Source organism: Ixodes scapularis, unplaced genomic scaffold, assembly GCF_016920785.2.
Source record: "Ixodes scapularis isolate PalLabHiFi unplaced genomic scaffold, ASM1692078v2 PGA_scaffold4__175_contigs__length_147842914, whole genome shotgun sequence".
In the NCBI taxonomy this organism is placed as follows: domain Eukaryota; kingdom Metazoa; phylum Arthropoda; class Arachnida; order Ixodida; family Ixodidae; genus Ixodes; species Ixodes scapularis.
In genome coordinates this window covers 129,757,797-129,777,238 of record NW_024609879.1, presented here as the reverse complement: position 1 = coordinate 129,777,238, position 19,442 = coordinate 129,757,797, and the positions used below count along the sequence as shown (strand labels likewise).

The window sequence follows — 19,442 nt, the reverse complement described above, 5'->3', positions numbered from 1 at the left end:
ATGAAAAGTCTGTTCCTGTGACCAAGGTTGTGTAACCTTTCTCCTCATTCTCTAACATAAAAAAAATGTTTTTTTTATTTTTTAAATGCGCTCGTTGGCTAACTTTGATAGGGTAGAAAGCCCTAAACCCAAGAGTCAGACGTCACAGGTTGGCGATTTAAGTAACGAGCTCTTGCACATCCTGGAAGCTTTACCGATTGTCACGACCACTCCACTAGACCGGGGCAGGAACACCGGGATGCTTGTTTGGAAAGTTGCCATCTGCCTGCTGGGCACTGCTACAGGTAGGGTAAAAATATTAACTCTTATATCTGGCAGTTTAAAGGGGCATTCAAGTGCTTTTTGTAGAAGCTTATTTTTAGTTCCATATTCTTGGTCAGGTTTCAACCAATAAAAATTACCAATCCTAGATGGAAGTTTAAAGGGGCATTTTTGGGTCCCTACCACCTACCTAAATTTTCAATAATGAAAATAGTCTACTTCGTTGTCTTTCCCAACTATACTAATATTGCTCAATTGAGGCACGTTGTGCATTCTATTTTGAGAAAGAAAAAAAAAAGGAAAAGTTAAATCTTCGGGTGTAAAAGACGTAACAGAGTAATTATTGTTTAAACACGCCGTCGGACGGCGCCTCCTGGTGTCTGCCCCAAGGTGCAGAAAGAGGCTTTGATTCAATTTTCTCTGAGGAAATCGTCCGCTCAAGTGTGCAATTTCTGTTGTTTTTTTCTTTAGGATGCTTAGAGACCGTAGATTTTCATCACTAAAAATACAATCTCAGAATGCGCTTAAGTGTCCGGAGTTTTCCGGTGTTTTTTTTTTTTATTCTTTCTGTTGCCAGCGGTTTATTATGTTCACGATCCTTGCTTCGCGACTAATTCTTCGGCGTTCGTATCGGCTAATGCCGCATTCTGATTGGTTGCGGAGTTATTATAAGATGTGCGCGACTTACCACAAACTACGCTTCTCAAGTTGTTCAAAACCATAGTGGACGCCATTTGCGCAGCTGCAATCACAAGTCAAAACACCAGGAATCGTAGCAGCCTCGCAGCTTGTATATTCCAGTGAACCGACATGTTCATCGTGTCACTCGGCGGATGTTCACTGCATAGATCCCAGTGATTGGCCATCCCCATGCTCTACAATAAAGGAGTAATGAAGCCAAAGTCATAGTGATTGAACTCTACATTTGTGACAATGCGTGACTCAATATTGAGTCACAATTAGCGTAAATAAAAGACGTTGACTTATTATGCCGTCGGGGATCGAGTCACAACTAAGCTTACACTCTCAGCAATGCCTGCGCGTCTACTTATCGGCAAAATACTCGAAGAGCTAATCCCTATGATTTACGAAATCAGCTCAGCGAATGATGAGGCGGAGCATCTGTTTAGACTTCAAAATTCAGTCTGCGCTGTGGCATTACGCAATGCTAGGATGACGCTTTGCCTTGCGCAATGCCACAGCGCGCAGACTTCATTTTTAGGTCGAAACGGATGTTCCGCCTCATCATTCGCTGAGCTGATTTCATAGATCAGAGAGATTGGCTTCTTGAGTGTTTTGCGGGTAAGTAGACGCGCAGGTATTTCTTAGAGTGTAAAGAAAAGTCGTAGTCCTATTTCGTCGCCGAGAATCGTTAAATTAGTTTATAAAAGGGGTGGTCGACATGTTTTGCCTCCGAGGCTGTAACTTTTTCATTCAGCGATGTAATTGAAAGATGTTACATTCGAATGAAAGTTTGGAATCTCCATTTTCCCAAGAGCAGATAACATCTCGATATAGTCTCCTCCGGCGCTAATGCATTTCCACTACCGGTGCACTATTCTCCGCATGCCGTCATAGACGATTCATGACGTCTGTTATACCTCTGTCAAACGGGCGCCAAAAAGGACCTTTACGCCAAAGGCCTTTAGGATTTTCAAATGACCTTTACGTTCTGCCGTACCAGACAGAGCCAGTAAATGCCATTTAGACGATGTTTATTGCGATTGAAATCTCGTAGCTCGGTTCAAACGCATAAATCACGTTTACGCCAGAAAAATATTATTTTGGCGATATAAATATTTTTTTAAAGTTTTTTGTAAGCCGACAATATATTAAAGAAGACAAAATGACGAATTCAGTCGAGTGATGACAACAAAGTCCACTTTATGACCAAGCAAAGTGTTTTTTGGCAATTAGCGGCCACCTTGGGCGTCTCCCGCTCATGCAGTCCTATCGTTGCTCAGCGCTCCTGATCGTTTCCGTGCTTCTGCTACGCTTGTGCCCTGTCCGGTTCGGCGTCGTGCTCGCGCTTGAGGTTCATCGCACCCGTCGGAGGTCCTCCAGCCGACCCTCTCGTCGATCCTCCCAAAGTCGTATCAGCGCCCAGGTCGCCTCAACTCTCCAATGGAAGCGCGGCGACCCCTTCTTACTGGTGGACGCTCCTTTGTCGTTCGACGTATCGCACGACGCAAGAATAAGTTAGAGAAATGTATATGTAAAAAAAAATATTAAATATATACAATATATACGCTATTAAAGGATGATAAAATATAAAGCAGAGAAATAAAAGCTAGGTAACCATGGTTTTAAGGGAAATTCAGAGGAAGAAAAACGAACTGCCGAAGCGGACGATGCGAGCAGGCGACGACGAGGCCTACTGGATAGCTGGGGCCGTGAGTACAAAAAACTATTAGTAGAGCGATGTTTGTAAAGAATAAACGTGAAACGCGCTCTTTTTCAATAATAAAATTGCAAAAGCATTGATTTTAGATGTCAGTACGATCTTTTATTTCACTTCGCTTCTCTAGTGTAGACCACTGCTGACGAGAGTATACGCCCTTAGCAGCCGTAAAGGCCCGTTCACACTCTTGCGACCGAGTACGACTGAGAGAGACGAGATCTCTTACAACTTCTTAAATGTTTTTAGAATGAGGGAACACACTGACATTGTGGCGCCATCTATGCGGTGACCCTGGAACTGCATTCCACAAGAGCGAAGGTTTTGCGGGATTTTCGAGGTCAAATGCGCGTAATAGCCATAGTAAGGCTCGTTTATAACATTGTCAAAAGTTTTTCGAGCCAAGAAAGAAAGGATAATGCTCGAGAAATAAAAAAAAATATGCCGGACCGCCGAGTTTACACTGCTTCCCAATAGATGGCGCCAGTGTGTTTTCTGGTTTAACAAGTTTTAAGGAACCCAGGTTTAAGAAGTCGCAAGCAGTCGCAAGAGTGTGAATGGGCCTTAAAGGAGCTGTGGCACTGCTTGAATGACATTTACACTAAAGGTCCTTTGGCGTAAAGGTCCTTTTAGGTGCCCGTCTGACAGGGGTATTAGACTAACGCCGCAATGGAGAAGCTGCAGTTTCAATATGTTTTGCGTCATTCACCTTACAGCCCGGACATCGCACCACTTACTTTTGGCTGTTTTCCGAGATGAACAAACACGTTAAGAAAACAGGCTTCGCTTTCGACGACGGGGTTACCGTTGCGGTGCGCCAAACTTTCATTCGAATGTATCATCTTTCGATTCCGTCACTGAATCAAAAAGTTACCGCCTAGAAGGCAAAACGTATTGATCATTCGCAGCGGAGAATCACCAGCAGCGATCAGCACCTAATACAGGAGGACCATCTCAGTGACAGCTTAAGAGTTCAGGGCGAGGAAAGGAAGGCTGGGGAGAAGGAAGCAGATGGATTGCTGGAGAGGAGAGGAAGAAACACCCTTCTCACTCCAGCGGTCCGCCTGCTTCCTCCTCCCCAGCCTTTCTTTCCCTCGCCCCGATCTCTTAACCTGTTAACTAGCCTCCTATCCGGAGGGAAAAGACCAATAGTTTCCAAGTAACGCACAAAAAACACACAAAATCAGCAAAATGGTGGGTTTTTGTGGTATCATCCATAATCCTTAAAAAGCGTCATTGAACAGACTCTAACCTAACTGTTTGACTTACGCTTACGAAATTACATATACTAGAATAACCTTCAATCCTTGTTGAAAATAACGTGCGAAAATGGTGCAGTATTCAAGAGAAATTGTAGGAGTGCTTGAGGCTGTTATGTGTTAATGTTGTCCTGTGTGCGTCTCAGTCTCGGCATTTTGTTGATTGTGAAGTCCCTTTATTTTTAACATAGAAAAGACCGTTACAAAAAGCCGTCATAAAGAATCGTCGCAAAGAACCGTTACCAAGAACCTGCACAAAGAACTCTGACATTACGTAATATCGTGACCTCACGTGACGTCCTGAGGTCACCTGACTGTGGGACATCACGTAATGTCATGAAACCATGTGACATCTTACACTCACGTGCCATTCTGACATCGTGTCACGTAGCAGTCGTGTGACCTCATCACGTCACTTGACGTCACACACACACACACACACACACATAGCATGCATCCAGCTCATTTGCAACAGGCTCTGTGCTTTCCAGTCTTTACCAGCATGACCAAGCTTATTGAAGTAACTTTTTCCAGGAACTAGGATCGGGGAGGCTTACGTCTACCCGCGGATTCTGGAGGAGAGATCTTCAGATGGCCTCAAGCTGGTTTCCGTCGACGGGAAGAAGATTCTCAGGCTGGAGAAGGCATCCGTGCTGGCCGAGACCCTACTTGTGACGTCATACGACGAGAACGGGCAAATGACGCACACACCAGTGAGTGCACGCCATATCCGATACGCGATTTTTCGAAACCGGGTGACGCCATGATTACTTCCAGACAAAATCAAAACTAAACCAACTCTTTCTAGTGTTCTTTATATCATGTATAATTGTTTTTTTTTGAGAGATCCAGATAAAATCTTGTTCAAAAGTTGCTCCAAGAGGCGTTAACAGGGTGGTTTGTGATAATTTAGGCAAATTCATTAATTATATGTGTGCCTATATTTTCGTCATTTTAGATTCAAGTCGAAGAAATTGAGAAGCACCACTACCGTGACAGGGACCAATACGCCTCTTTGATGGTGCGCGACACAGCAAATGGCCTCGAAATGGTAATATTCATACTGCGTTTTGCGCCATAATTAACATAATTTTGTGATAATTGAAATTCAAATATTATAATAGAAAATAAAAGTGCGAACGGCGTCTTTCATTGTCACTGTCTTTGTCACTGTCATCGTCACGGACAACTTAAGAAATACAGGGTGCGGTCAGTATCGAGTATACTATTATGCTTGCCTCGGGGTCAATAACACTGCGAAATTAGGCGTTAAGAACACTTAAGAACAACAGCTTGAAACCCTGCGTTTCTTGAGCTCCCGGTGATTATATTTCCGCTTAATGACTTGACCAAAAAAAAAAGATTATTCGGCGTCGATGACCGATAACATCTCAGTTTCACCGGGAAAAGAGACCATTGATCTAAGATACTGTTCATTCTTTTTATCGATTTTACTAATTAAAGCGAGACCGATGAGTGCCTTTTATGCTTCATCGCGAACCAGTTGATGTAATCAAGACCGTAGAAGCGTGGTTATTATCGAACGGTTAACGCAGCTGCCTCATGACGTCTTCGAGGTATTTCGCCCCTGCGGAAGGTTAACCATGCCCTCTAAAAACTTCCATAAAAATGGTATTTAACAAAAAATGTTAAAAAAAATACAATAAACAAATTGTTCGTTGTAGTTGCGATTGTTATGTTGTCTGCCGGAGTGGTAAAACTGCATAAGGTTTTTATTATATTACAAGGGTCACGACCTTCGTCTTATATAACGTAACAGGCCTAAAGGTCAAATTCATAACAGATTAAAGAAAGCAGCAGTGTACAACATTGCACTCATATTCAGTTATTAGTATTTTCTCCACTCTGTATGCGCAGGGTGTTTACCGATGACCTCGCCGACCAGTGAAACAGCAGACGTACCAACTGGGCTTGTAGTAGATGTTTATCGGAAAGAATCATCGTAGCTCTCAATATCTTCAAGGGGTCTCAACAAAATATCTCGAAACAATATCAAGCCTTTTTTTCTTGTGTGTTCAAATGAAATTACATTTTTTAATGATCATTCGATCTATTCAATACCTGCTGACTTCAAAGTTGAAAAAAGAATACTTTACTAGTGGGGATCGCTTAACCTTCTCCGTTAAAAAAAACAAACAAACATAAAAGAAGATTATTTCTTATAAAACAATACTGCTAATTTCTAAACCGAACAGTAAAATCTAATGAATATCACATTTGCCACAAGCAAGTGGTCGCCGGTTTTTATTCTTCTTCACTTTGAGGAATTAGTAGATATACTCATTCATTGAAATTAGCAGTGTTGCGAAATGTGCACGTTTTGGTCACAAACTTATGCCTTAAAACCTTTTTGTTCCTTAATGTTTCTCTGAGAAAAAATGCTGAAATACATAAGTCTACTCTTGTGTTCCTTCTAACCGTTCTGCGAATTGTATTTCACAGTATTTTCGTATTTTGGTCTGCTCCGTAGAATGTTCTTCACGGAAGTTAACAGGGTGATACAGTTATAGCGAGACAAGCGGGGTATCTTAATTTATGTTACCTTGTATGAGAAATCAAACGCTAGTCATTAAAAATAGTAGTATTTGGTAGAATGTGAAAGTTTGTGTCACGAACTTACGGTGTAAAATATGTTAACCATGGCTCTCTTTGAGGAAAATGCAACACACGAAAAAGATATGATGCTATTTTCGCGTTAACTGTTCCACGAACTAACAAATCTGTTGTATTTCTGTCTCCTCCGTCGGATATAATGTTCGCCAGACAGGGATGGTGGACGCCGTTACTCGGATTGAGCCTGTGCTCACAGCACCGCGATCGTTGGACGGATCCTTGCCCCACAGGTTGCACACCATGCCAGAGGAAGACTTGGAACGGCTCAAGGAGATCGGTGAGGTTAGAGCCCCAAATAAGTCACGCTTTAGGGCCGCTTTACACTTTGCTACTGAGCGCTCAGATAGCGTGAAGTCAGCAATGCATCAGTGCTGCTGTCAGTGCTGAGTCAGCGCTGAGTTAGAGCTACTCAATAAGGTGTGTATGCCAGAAAAAAAGTTGGGGCTCCAATCCACGCTGTGATGGTGGTTGGTCAGCGAAGCTGTGGTATCACCTGCAACGGTTGCCTACTGCACTATACGAAATGCCGTTGCCAGTCGCAGGAAACCGCTGCTGGTCGTACTCCCGTTTCGTTTCCTACTGCGGCTCCTAGTATACACGCTGCTATTTGGGAGTCCTAACTATGCGTGGCCCATTCATTGCGGTGCTGCAGTAACATTGAAATCATTTGACACACTCCGTCTCATCTTATGTTTAAACGCAGCGGATGTTACGAGCCATCGGAGCCAATCGGAGGCCGAGTGAGTGACACGTGACCTTAGAAAGGGGGCACAGCGACGCGCGGAAAGCGTATCACTGGCCACGTCCACAGAACGGGATTGGCTAAGATAGCTCGTAGCATCCGCTGCGTCCCTACGTTAGGTGACACGGCGGGTTCTTCTTTTATATGAAAGGCTAGCGAAGTCACTCCCACGTCACAAGCTGCCGTCTCTGCGGCAGCTAATGACGTCAACCCTTTTCGAAGCAGCGGCAAACCTGATCTTTACCGGAACGCGTGGGAGGGTGTTGTTCCTATTGTTCACACGCGCCTTATCAATTTTGCATCATGTGGTTTTGATGCTTGTTTTGTGGTTTTCTTTATTGAAAAGGATACTGAGCTGTATGCTGTGCGCCTGTCTGCAAAACAGATATGCTGTTCTGGCTTCAATTGTTTGCCGGGAGGTTTTTGCTTACAACCCCAACGACACGAAACTTTCCTCGCCTGGTAGAGGTATACAGCTTCGCTGTAAAAAGAGAATCGTCTATGCAACGAAACGCCGATACAGTGTTGATATTAGTTGTGTTTGTGTTTGTCGTCTGTCCCTCTTGTTCTCCTTCTCCAAGGGGATTATTTTCGTCATTCTTGTCCAGCTCGCTTGCACCTTTGCGTTTAGTTGCATTCTAATTATAACCTTAAATTGCAAGCTTCACCCTTGTTGGTGTTCTACTGGTGGCAACTAATAAAACCCGTTTGCTCTACTGACATCTAACCCCTGGTGAGCTCAGTTGGTAGAGCGCTCCACCAGTAATGGAGACAGAGGTCCCGTGTTCGATACTCGGACCAGACGGATTTTTTCGGTCGCGCACCAGTCCCCCAACTGTGTTTGGAGATTTGTGTTTGTCCTTTGTCCCACTTGTCCCTCTACTATAGGGATTATTTTCGTCATTCTTGTCCAGCTCGCTTGCACCTTCGCATTTAATTGCATTATAAATGCAAGTATAACTGCGCTTTTCAGTGGCGTGACTTCAGGGGAAGGCCCGCTTGTGGGTCAAGCGACAGTCTCGATGCCGAGCATTTCTTTGCTGCTGCTGTTTGGGTGCTGGAGCGAGCTTCCAAAGCATTCATTTGACACAATGAAACTGCTAGCAATCAGTGGGGAGCGAAGTCTACAGTCTAAAAAGTGAATCCTTGCCTTCCCCTTCTTTGTCGCGAGTAGAACCTTTCACTTTAAAGAACACGGTGAGGACCAAAAAGTGTGAATACAACAACTTCGCGAGAAAAAATTCCTTTTTGCCCATTATTTTGGTTACTATCTTAGCGATGTCTGTTGGTGTGTTTAGCAGAATTTAAGCCGAATCGAGAACTATAAAAAGAAACAAAAAAACGTCGGGGTACCCCTTTAAGCGTGGGTGTACTAATCAGGTGGAACCTCGAGATACTCACGGGAGAAACGGTTTTATCGAAGATTTCTCTGTTCCGCTGTTTAGCGCGCAACTAACAGATTGTCCTAAAATTTAAATGAAAAAAAAGTCAGGATTTCGAACAATCGCGTTTACAAGACCTGTCAAAAACTCGCTTCCGGGACGAGCACGTCTACTTCTGGTGGTTATACAACCGTCGTGGTGTCACCGCGTGCTGGCGTCGCTCTAGTGAAAAACGCTAACACGCGGCGACGCCGGGGCGGACGGGTCTCTCTCGTCAAGCTTCGGCCGTTTGCCGCTTGGGGGCGGGTCAGGCGGGATCCACTGACGATAGCGTCATGCTCAGGTCTTGCCTTCTAGGTGGTATCGGGTAAACGGGCCATCTAGTCCCCGTTTGCCGCTTGGGGGCGGGATCCACCGACGATGACGTCATACGCAGGTCTTGCCTTCTATGTGGTATCGGCTCAACGCGCCATCTAGTCCCTTATTTGCGAGTTTTCCAAAATGGCGGTTATAGTAAGGCTCGGAGATGAGTGCCGGTATGCCAGTTGTTGAGTTTGTCTATTCTGCTGGCTTCACTGATTGACACAAATTAGTACCGCTTATACGAGGGAGCCAAGAAGTTATGAGCGCATGTCGCCACTTTATCCTGAAAACAAAAAAACGGTGTTCAGCACAATATCTGCGCTAGATGACACTTTGTAAATCTGGAACGAAAACGAAACTAACCTCTATTTTGGATTTCAATTTTCGGAATAGGTGTTAATTTCGGATTCGCTCATAACTTAGTATGTGTCTAACACCGTGATTATTTACCTGAAGAAGTTGTTTTCGGAAACATTATTTTGTGACATACGTGTGCGATCCAGGCACTTCAAAATATTTGGCAAATTCAGTGACCCTTTGAAGACATGGTCTTTTATTCGCCTTATAGGTAACATTGAATATTGTATTTGTTGAAAAAATTTGTGCTGATACTTGTGTGTTCTTGCAGCATTTCCACGCTCGCATGCTTGTCATGTAAAATCATGACCTGCGGGCCTTTTCACGAGTTTTGGAGTATTTAGATGATTAACCACTTTAACTGCATTCCCAGCATAAATATATTTTTTTTGCGCGCACGGAAAAAAAAGAATTATAGATATTTGTTATTGTCGTATATACCAAAGAAGAATCTGTAAGATATAGTTGCATGCCGCTTACACCCATTGTTGCTTGGAAGTTTTGCATAACCTATTACATATAAAATTTCGTATAAATTGTGGCGATTAACCAAACTAAACATTGCAAAAAGATTTCTTAACATAAAGAAACACAGGCAGTACACATTTTGTTAAAATACCCAAGCACCAAGGAGAACGTTGAGAACGTAGGTACGCGAGCTGCACGCGTTTTTTTTTAATATATACATTTGAAGTATATATAACCAAAATAGGGCGCTATTGAGCGCACGTGCAAAAACGCCTTTTGTTTTTTGACATTTTTGGCTTAGAGCAGTTTCCGCTGCAGACGTCAGCGAGTGCAGCGCACGTAACTGTACTTACAGCACGCTGCTTTGTGTTTTCAAAATTCAGGAAAGGGTATTTTTCTTCGAAGGTTTGCTGCGGAAAAGACGCTTTGCAATTATTCTTGTTCGCCTCCATCGCAACACAACCGGAAAAGGTTTCTTCGCAAATAAACGGGCATTGCTCTTTTCGCTACCTTTGCTATCCCAATGTATGAATTTTTCCTTCTTGCGAAGGGCTATACGTTTTGTTCGTATTTTGTTTAGGTGATTCTGCGTGTGTGTTCCTTTTGGCTAGTTTACTTCCGCAAAGTCTTTCCCCTCAAAAGCCGGCCGGTTAATTTTCTATCAAATAAATAATTTAATCGGTTTGGCGCACTCCGGCCGTTTCTTGTAATTGGCCCACCACGTGCTCTGTGGGGAAGTTAACATTTAGTATGAATATCTTATCACAGAACTAAACCAATTTTAAACAAAACACACTATTGTACAAGATGACATTTAGTTTATGTTGCGTTCAACGCGACTTTCTTCTGCGGTCCATGTTTTACCGCTGTCGTCATGGAAAGGTTAGCTGACGACTGACCTAATCCTTCTATGTGGTCGACGGAACACGCTTTTCTAATTTTGCGAAGGGGTTACGTTTTCTTCGAAGGTCACTGTGAAGGTCACAACGGAGGTCATGACCTTCACAGTGACCTTCATGAGTGACGTCACGAGGGTCACTAGGGTCACGAGTGAGGTCACAAATTCCACGAGTGACGTTACGAAGGTCACTCGAGGATGTCGCGACGAAGGTCACGACCTTCCACAGTGACTTTCACAAGATCTTCACGAGTGACCTTGACGAGAATCGCGAGTGACGCAACGAGTGACGTCAGGAGGGTCACGATCAACGTCACGAGGCTCACGAGTGACGTAACGCGAGAGGGAGGGGCGGGGAGAGAGGGAGGAAAATGAGGAGATGGAGAGAAGGAAGGCAGGGAGAGGGGAGAAGAGGAAAAGGAGGGAGACGGAGGGAAGGGTATAGAAGGGGGAGGTAAAGAAGAAGAAGGAAAGGAGAAGGGAGTGGGAGGAGGGGACGAAGAGCGGAGGGAGAGGAAGAGGAGAAGGTACAGAGGAGGACGAGGGGCATACGCTCCTCTTCGTACCCTCCCCCCCCCTCCTCCTCAAGAGCTGCACTCTAATTCGGCATTACAGGGAATTGTAAGAGTCTTTCATATTTATTTTAGTCATTTTTATAGACCGTGCTTCACTGTCTCTTTCATGTGTTCAGTCGTTAGAAAAAGGCGGACGGGTGTGCAGGTTGGATACTTTGCGAGTACGGTGCCTGATATACCGTGACGGTGTCACTGCGTGCCGGCTGAGTGGCATCATATGTGGTTACTGTACTTTGGTACTGTTTCTGAGCGCCCGTATGTCCACTTAATTTTCGCAGAGCTGTGTTCGCAAATAAAACGTCAAGATCACAATCGAAAATAATCGTGCATATATTTGTTTTTGATTTCCTCGTTTCGGCAGGAGGGCTCCAGGTTACCTTTTCTTTTAAATGCAAATGACGCCGTGTTCAACACAATTCTTCTTAACGACTTGGAGACGTGGACTTTCCTTTTTAACAACTGGTTTGAACCGGTTCGCGCTTCGTGGAACCGTTAACCAAAACGTCATTTTGAATTCACCACTAAACAGGAACCGAACCGGAACAAAATGCAGAGCTACTGAACCCGAACCCGAACCGAACCGGAATAATGACGGGTTCAAGTCCCTAACTTTTTGTTAGCATTGCAACATGTACGCACATATACATGCCACAACATCCGCCCACAACATTAGTGCGTGCTTGGTGGTGATCCTTTTGCGCCAACCGTTTACTTCTATTAGTCAGTTTCCGAATATGAGTAAAGACCCTTGCGTTTGCCCTGTCTACGAGGCACTTAAGCTCTTCACGGACCTCTAAGGCGGGCGTCAAACCAGCACTTTCAGCACAGCGGAACACAAAGGTTCAGATGGATGGGTGACTGTGGACTGTGATTCTTTTAATAGGACAGCGACTTGCACCAACTAGCCAAACCTTTTAGCACGACGAGAGCAAGGAGAAGGGCATGCAGTGACCTGAAAGACAAAAAGAAAATAGAAAAATGGATGACCGAGTATTTCTCGCAGCAACAACAAAGCCTGAAACGCACCCCTGGAGAGACGAAGAACCAACTGGAAAGCACAAAAGCACTCTATATTCGATCCTATAACCACACTGGAATGGAAAAAAAAACAGATTCAAAGAATAAAGAACAGAAAGGCAACAAGTGCAGATGAAAAACCCAACGAGTTCCTCAAGGCACTAAAAAGAGATGCACTAGAAAACCTTAGATTATGTTTCAATAATATCTTTAAATCAAAAGACATTCCAAAATGCTGGACACAAGCAAGAGTGAAGCTACTGTATAAAGGCGAACAAGCAGATCTGAAAAACCTAAATGCTTACAGACCAATGTCTATAGAAAGTAATGTCTGCAAGTTATTCACGGGTATAATTAACCGTAAGCTGCAGAATATCTATGAAAAAACAACATGCTTGTACAGGCTCAGAATGGATTCCGGCCAAACAGAAGGACGAGTGACAACCTATTCACTTTAACCCAGGCTATAGAAGTGAAGAAAAAAGAGAACTCCAAGCTATACCTAGCATTTTATATTCGGTAAAAGCGTATGATGCAGTACCTCATCAAACTCTGTAATCAAAACTGAGGAAAAATCGGTTCGAGGATAGCAGCATACAACTCTTGAAGAGCCTATACAGGGAATGCGAGGCCTGCTATACAATAGGAGAAAACCAATCAAACCCAGTGCCAATCCCTATTGGACTGAGACAGGGATGCTCCTTTTCACCAACTCTGTTCAATGTGTATATCAACGACCTCCTCAGGAGACTGGAAGAGGAGGGAGCCGGGCTGCGCCTCAGCATGATCACCAAGGATAAAGAAGAGAAGTATACACGCATCCCATGCCTGGCCTTTGCGGACGATGTAGTTCTCATAGCAGAAACAGCAGCAGATATGCAACAGGGATAACTTTAAATTTCACGCCGAAAATGGACGGTGGATGGGCTTTAATTCAGAGGGCGACCAGGACGTTTTCCTGCAAAACCAGGTAGTAAAAAAAAAAACAAAAAACAAGCTACAAGTACCTGGGTGCAACGATTACACTCGATAAGGACTACCTGGCTCAACATGAAAAAAACATAGTCGCAAAATCAAACCATTTAAAGGGGGTGGTGTGGCATCTGGCCAGACATTCATACAACAAATATTCGGCGGGCAGAATCTTGTGGAAAACACTCGCAGTCCCGGTCAATACATACGCCAACGACATGCTCACGTACAGCGCAACAGTGATAAAAGGCTTGGACCGACACCAGTAGGAGTTGGGGAGATGGCTACTGGGGGAAAAAGCAGCTGCACAGCGAGCGCAGCAGTCACGGGAGAGATGGGCTGGTCCACGCACCAAACCAGGGAGGCCAGGTCCAAGCTGCAATACATGGGAGGATTGAAATTTCTCCCGCCGCAGAGCATTGCGAGAAGGATGTATTACCATATTAGATACAAGGGAACAAATACGAACTGGATAGAGAAGCTAAACGCCATAGACTCAAAATTCAGCGGAGGGACGGCCAGGCAACAGACGACCACGGAAAGAGAATGGACCAAAGCGATTCGCGAAGGGGTGACACAGGCCGGAAACCAGCAGTGGCAGAGGGCGACCAAGAAGAAACCGTGTCTCGAGCTCTACGGAAAGCACAAGAGCGAGCCAGCACTGTACCGCCGGTACAGGGGAGACAGAGCCAGCGCCCTGCTTTTCCAGGCACGAACGGGCTGTCTCCTGACTCAGAGCCGGAGGTGCGAGTTGTGCGGGGACGACCCAACCTGTCCACTTTGCGGAGAGGAAGTAGAGACAACCGACCATATCGTGAGCCGATGTAAACGCATTGATCCTACCAGAAAGAACGCCTCAAGCTGCAGCTTGAACGGGCCCTTGGACTCTCGGATGCAGACGACGAAGGAGCGCGGAAGGAGACGGAAGACACGGAGCGCCGCCTGATGATGTGGGAGAGACTCTGCCGCAACATGGAAACTCGCAACGGCCGTGGACTTCAAAAATGAACTTTTGTAAAGTGAACACTTTATTTTATTTTATTATGGAACCAGGGGCGCTCTTCCAGAGTACCCACTCTGCTCTAGAAGAGACTTGGTTCACCTGAATTACTTACTTTCCTCTGAAGAATTAACCAGTCTCTGATTTAGAAATGAATGAATAAGTAAATAAATAAAAAAAACAAAAAACAATACGTTTAAACCTTTTCGCAGTATAACAGCGCCTTCTAGATGTTCCCGCACAAACTGTTTTTTTCGCAGTGTGTCGCGCACGACGAGAGCAACGAGAAGGGCATGCAGAGGGCGCTGCGTACCCACGTAATTATGGGTGCGTATTTTCGGCACCGATTTGATGTTCATGGGGCGTGGCCAATGACGTAACGGGCGTCAAAATTATATTTTCTGTTATTTTAACAGAAACACGTTTTATTTTGGATGCCACCGACTCCATTTTGAAACGTGGTCGGTCGGGGAGTATGTGCGGGTTCAAGTGCTCGGCGTACTCACTGTCGTCAACGTGCCGCCTGTGCTTGTCGCGTTCTAAGCGTTTTTCCATTTCGTTCGCCCAGTACCGTTCGTCACTCCTGTTGCAAATGAAGATTCGTAGGGTTTAGCCTACCGTCCGACGGCACTTTTGCAGAGCGTTCAAGTACCGCCCGACGGTACTCCACTCACGCGGTAAGTGCCGTCCGAAAGTTTCGTATAAAACAAATTTTTAACACGCTATTTTTTGGGTAAGATGTCTGCCTCCTGTGCAAGGGGTCGCGGGTTCGATGCGCAGTGGAAGCACACCTTTTTTTATTTTCGAACATTTTGTTTTGTTGGGACATTTGGCGATATTTACGACATTTCTTGTTTACGATTAACGCTGAAAATAAAAACGAATGTGGGCGACAACAATGCTAAAAGCGCAAGCTAGTTGCTTTGTATCACGCGGCACGAGCACACCTGCAGTGGATGCTCCAGTCATGCCAGTCAAGGCTACTCGCTCGCCGCTTGCACGACCTTCGCAGCTATTCTATGCAAAGGTGATAATCCGTGGTATATCACACAAGCACAGCACCAGACAAATGCGTACAAAATTACTGCGGCTGGGCTCTGTCCCCTCCAGTACTTGTAATCTTCATTTGCAACAGGAGAAACAGACGGCACCGGGCGAAGTTGGAAAATGGAGAACGCTTATTTGGATGTTCCTGAGAACGCGACGAATACAAGCGGCACGTCGACAACTCGCATCAGCGCGAATACCGGCGAGTCGCCGAGCACCCGGCTACACAAACGCCGAGCGACCGACATTTCAAAATGCACTCCGCGACATCCAAAGAAAACGTGTCATCGACGTCAAAATAAAAACCGTGATTTTGACGTCCGCGACGTCATTGGCCATGCCCCCCTGGATGTCAAATCGGTGCCGAAATTACGCAGCCCGTAAATATCGACAGAGACAGTACATACGGATAGCTTCCTACGTTGCGTAAGTACGGCGCAAGCGTAGTGTGGAGCACGCAACGTACGCAAAAACACAGCGTTAACATTTGCTTCATTACTCAGTACTAACACTATTATTTCATCAGCACGGTCTTGCCTGTCCAGCGCAAGTACCTTAAAAGCAGGCTCATGCAGACAGCTCTAAAGCTCAAGAAGGTAGGGCGAAGGAAAGGAAGTCTGTACTTCGTTTCAGCTTCGGTCCGAGCGCGGCCGATGTTATTAGCCCCGAGAGCGAACACAAGCGTCGCTGCGGTCGCCGCGCCCTGATTGGGTGAGGTGTACCGTGACGTCAAGGCGAGTACTCCGCTCCGCGATCTCGCATCGGCTCGCTTCCCAGCACCGGTTTCCTGGTTTGGCGTTGTGTGCCGCAAGCTCTTCGAGGAGCTGGACTTCGTTTACCCGGTGTACAAGACGTTGAGTTAGGCCGATATTGACGTGCTTCCGTTAATTTTATAAGCCTGCTCGTCCCTTTTACCCTTAAAATTGGGTAACAAATCCCGAAAGCTATCGGCGGAGGCAGTTCCGCCGATGAACCTCCCCGTCCGTCCACACGACACAAGGCAGTTTTGCGAGGGATCGGTGAAGCAGTGGCGCAGGTGTTTCAGACGCTGCAATTCTGTTCCTTGCATGTTCATGATTTAGAACGATATTACAACCCGCTTTCAAGGCATTTAAAGTGGCATTTATATCAGGGGCTTTGGGTGGTCGGCAAATTATCTCGCGACCCCGACTTTGCGCTGCCACTCGCAAGCCTTGGTTCACAGATGATTTAAAGGCCCTGTGTCTGATTATCTTTGAAGTGCTCGTGGAACAGGGTTGTTTTGCATAAATGTAGCTTCTTCGTGAATTAATTATATAGCTTATACACGTATGCACGCATATTTCTTAGAAGATGCCCAATTTCTAGAAATTCGTTTGTATGCTAGCAGCAAAGACGGCCGAATTGCCCCCAGTTGCCCGTATGATATGTACTGAACTGCGCAAAATATGCACAGCAATAGTGCCGTAATTTAGATTGTTTATACTATTTCCGGACATTTCATTCCAGCCTTGGGCATTCGGAAAATACACCGTTTATTCTGAATTGTCATTTCCGATTAAAAGAGACACTGCTGCAGGTCTCCAAAAGCTTCCTCAGCCTCCAAACTCCCTACAGCTGGACTCTTTGACAATAGAGGAAGCAGGAGTAAAAACAGGCATTCGATTGTCCGTCCAGTGGTAGATGCAGCACTAGTAGCAGAAAATGTGGAACCTGTGAAGGGCGACACTCAGCGTGAGAAAAGCTTCTGGTATTTTAGCTTCAGGACAATTTGATTTAAGTAAAATCTCAATTTTAGGGCTTAATTGACTAATAACGAGCTACACACCTTCGCTTACGTTTGTTATACATTACTTGAGGGTTGATATAAACAAGTCTAGAGATACCACCCGTGTAGTCCATTGAAATACTATTCGAATCCAGTAAAGGTCAACTGCGAGCAATGTCTATAATAAATGTTCCTTGTTTTTTTTTTTTTTACTTTGCCCCTGCACTTGGGCTGTCTTACTTGTGATTCTCTCCCCATGGCCCAGACTGTGTTTAGCATGTTGCTCGAGCAGCATGCAGCTTTTCTGCTTCGGCGATCTTGTTTAAAAACAGATACAAAAAAAAATACTATACATTACCTGCCAAGTCATTCAGACCATCAGCAGCATTTATCGTGCCAGATGTAAATCTATAGTGATGCTCCTACAATTCTGGCCATATTTCTTTATTTTCATATACCACACCGATTCATGCGTTGCCTGCCCTGTCATGCATGCTTAAAATGATGGTTGAAGTTTCGCCTGTAGCTACAGGCCATACCTAAATAAAGGCACATATAAAAATTTACACTTCCTACGAAAAACACGCCAAAAAAAATTAAATAAAATCGAGCGCGCCGGCAGCTAGCGTCGTCCCAGCCTCCACAGGGCAAGCGGCGGGAGTCGGGGAAAAATTCTCTCCTCGCCGTGACGTCACCCCGGTTCGCCGTAAGGGGGCGCCACGCGAACTTCACGGGGCTAATAAGCCGAAGGGCCGATCAAACAGCGAAACAGGCACAACGTCATGGCGTGCTTTCGGCAGTTGATAGGACCAGCCGATATTCACCGTGTCTCTGTGCGCGTTCCTCCGCCGGCTAGTCCTATCAGGCACAAAGAGCACGCCATGACGCTGCGCTTTTTTGCGCTGCTTGATTGGCCCTTCGGCTCACAACATCGGCCGTGCTCGGACCGAAGCTGAAACGAAGTATAGACCTTTTCAACAAACGCCTTCTGCGAGCTGCCATCTTTTCCTACTGGACTGTTATACGCCTTCTGAGCACGCACAATAGCGCCTCTTGCGAAAAAATAGTACGCCGCGCCTGCGTAACAGTCCAGTGACTCGACATTTTTCGCCTGGGCGATAAGCGATGGAAAGGTCTATAGTGCTGAAGAAGCAGACGGAACGCTGGAGAGGAGAGAGGGAAACCTCCTCCTCTCTCCAGCGTTCCGTCCGCTCTCTCCTTCCCGGCCTTCCGTTTCCTCGCCCTACCTTCTTGAGTTACAAGAGGCTATAGAACGAGGTTCGATATGGGCAGCCACTTGACGAGTGTATACCGAACCACATCACAAATTCTAGCCTACGCATTTTAAAACTCGGAACAGGTGTATAGAGATGTTCCGCTACGTGATCTATAGGCTCCTTGCACAGGACGTCATTTCCGTTGCCCTCCAAAGAAGAGGGGAAGAAGGAGCTCCCCCCTTATCAGGACTCTCCTTTGTACCTCCCGGATTTGTACAGGCGTCGCTATTCTCCCCCCAGAAGATTATAGAAGATTAACCTGTCACTCAAAATTCTTACAAAAGCAGTTTTCCTCTCCTCCTCTTACTTGGTGTTCAAAAGTGTGCGATGTGACGTCAGTGCAAGGAGCCTATAGACCTTCTTCGCTTACTGTCGACCTTAGTCACCTTACAGGCATATCCGGTATGGGCGGCGAAAAAATACAATTAAAACATTTGAATCTGCAAATCGTAAAAAAATAGAAAGGGGTGACAGAACGAGAATGGGTGACAGTTACGCGTATATCCTAAATGTATTCGATTGGCGAGGCGAGGGCAGAACAATGCTTTTACCCATACTGGAAGTGACGACAATTCAAAATAGAGACGCCCTTGCGATATCGGTCTATACACCAGCAAGTGGTTCTGACGTCACGCCACTGGTGTGGCGCTGCCGTCGGCATGGCGCATGTGCGGACGCTTCACTTGACGCAAATTTGTTGTTATTTTTTGCGCATGTGCAGATCCCACGCCTGGTATGAGGAAACGCTTGTAAAGCAGCGCGTTGGAGTATAAAAAGCCGGAACTAAATTAAAATGGCCTTTAGTAAAAATGGAAGGACCGGTCCTAAGTTTTGATTTCAAAGTCGTGTACCGAATAAAATGGGACCGCTTATTCTTTTCAGCAACTCCAATGAAATCTCCGACGGCATCCCTCCTGAGTAAGTTGATTTGCGTATTTCCATTTGTAATTTAAATTTACTCGTGCAATGCGCGTTCAGAAACAATCGCAAAATGTAGCATGACAGACAAAAATATGCTACAAAAAAGAGGATGCCCATTTTTCGC

At 45.3% G+C, this 19,442-nt stretch overlaps 1 protein-coding gene across 1 annotated transcript in view; it reads left to right on the top strand.

The window, feature by feature from the left end:
* Window positions 1-211: 211 nt before the first annotated feature.
* Window positions 212-19,442, top strand: part of LOC120838145 — a 98,856-nt gene continuing 79,625 nt past the window's right edge. The window contains exons 1-5 of the mRNA XM_042293709.1: window positions 212-284; window positions 4,453-4,631; window positions 4,877-4,969; window positions 6,703-6,829; window positions 19,280-19,315. Coding sequence (XP_042149643.1) covers window positions 239-284; window positions 4,453-4,631; window positions 4,877-4,969; window positions 6,703-6,829; window positions 19,280-19,315 — 481 coding nt within the window. The 5' untranslated portion in view covers window positions 212-238. The remainder of the gene's footprint in view (window positions 285-4,452; window positions 4,632-4,876; window positions 4,970-6,702; window positions 6,830-19,279; window positions 19,316-19,442) is intronic.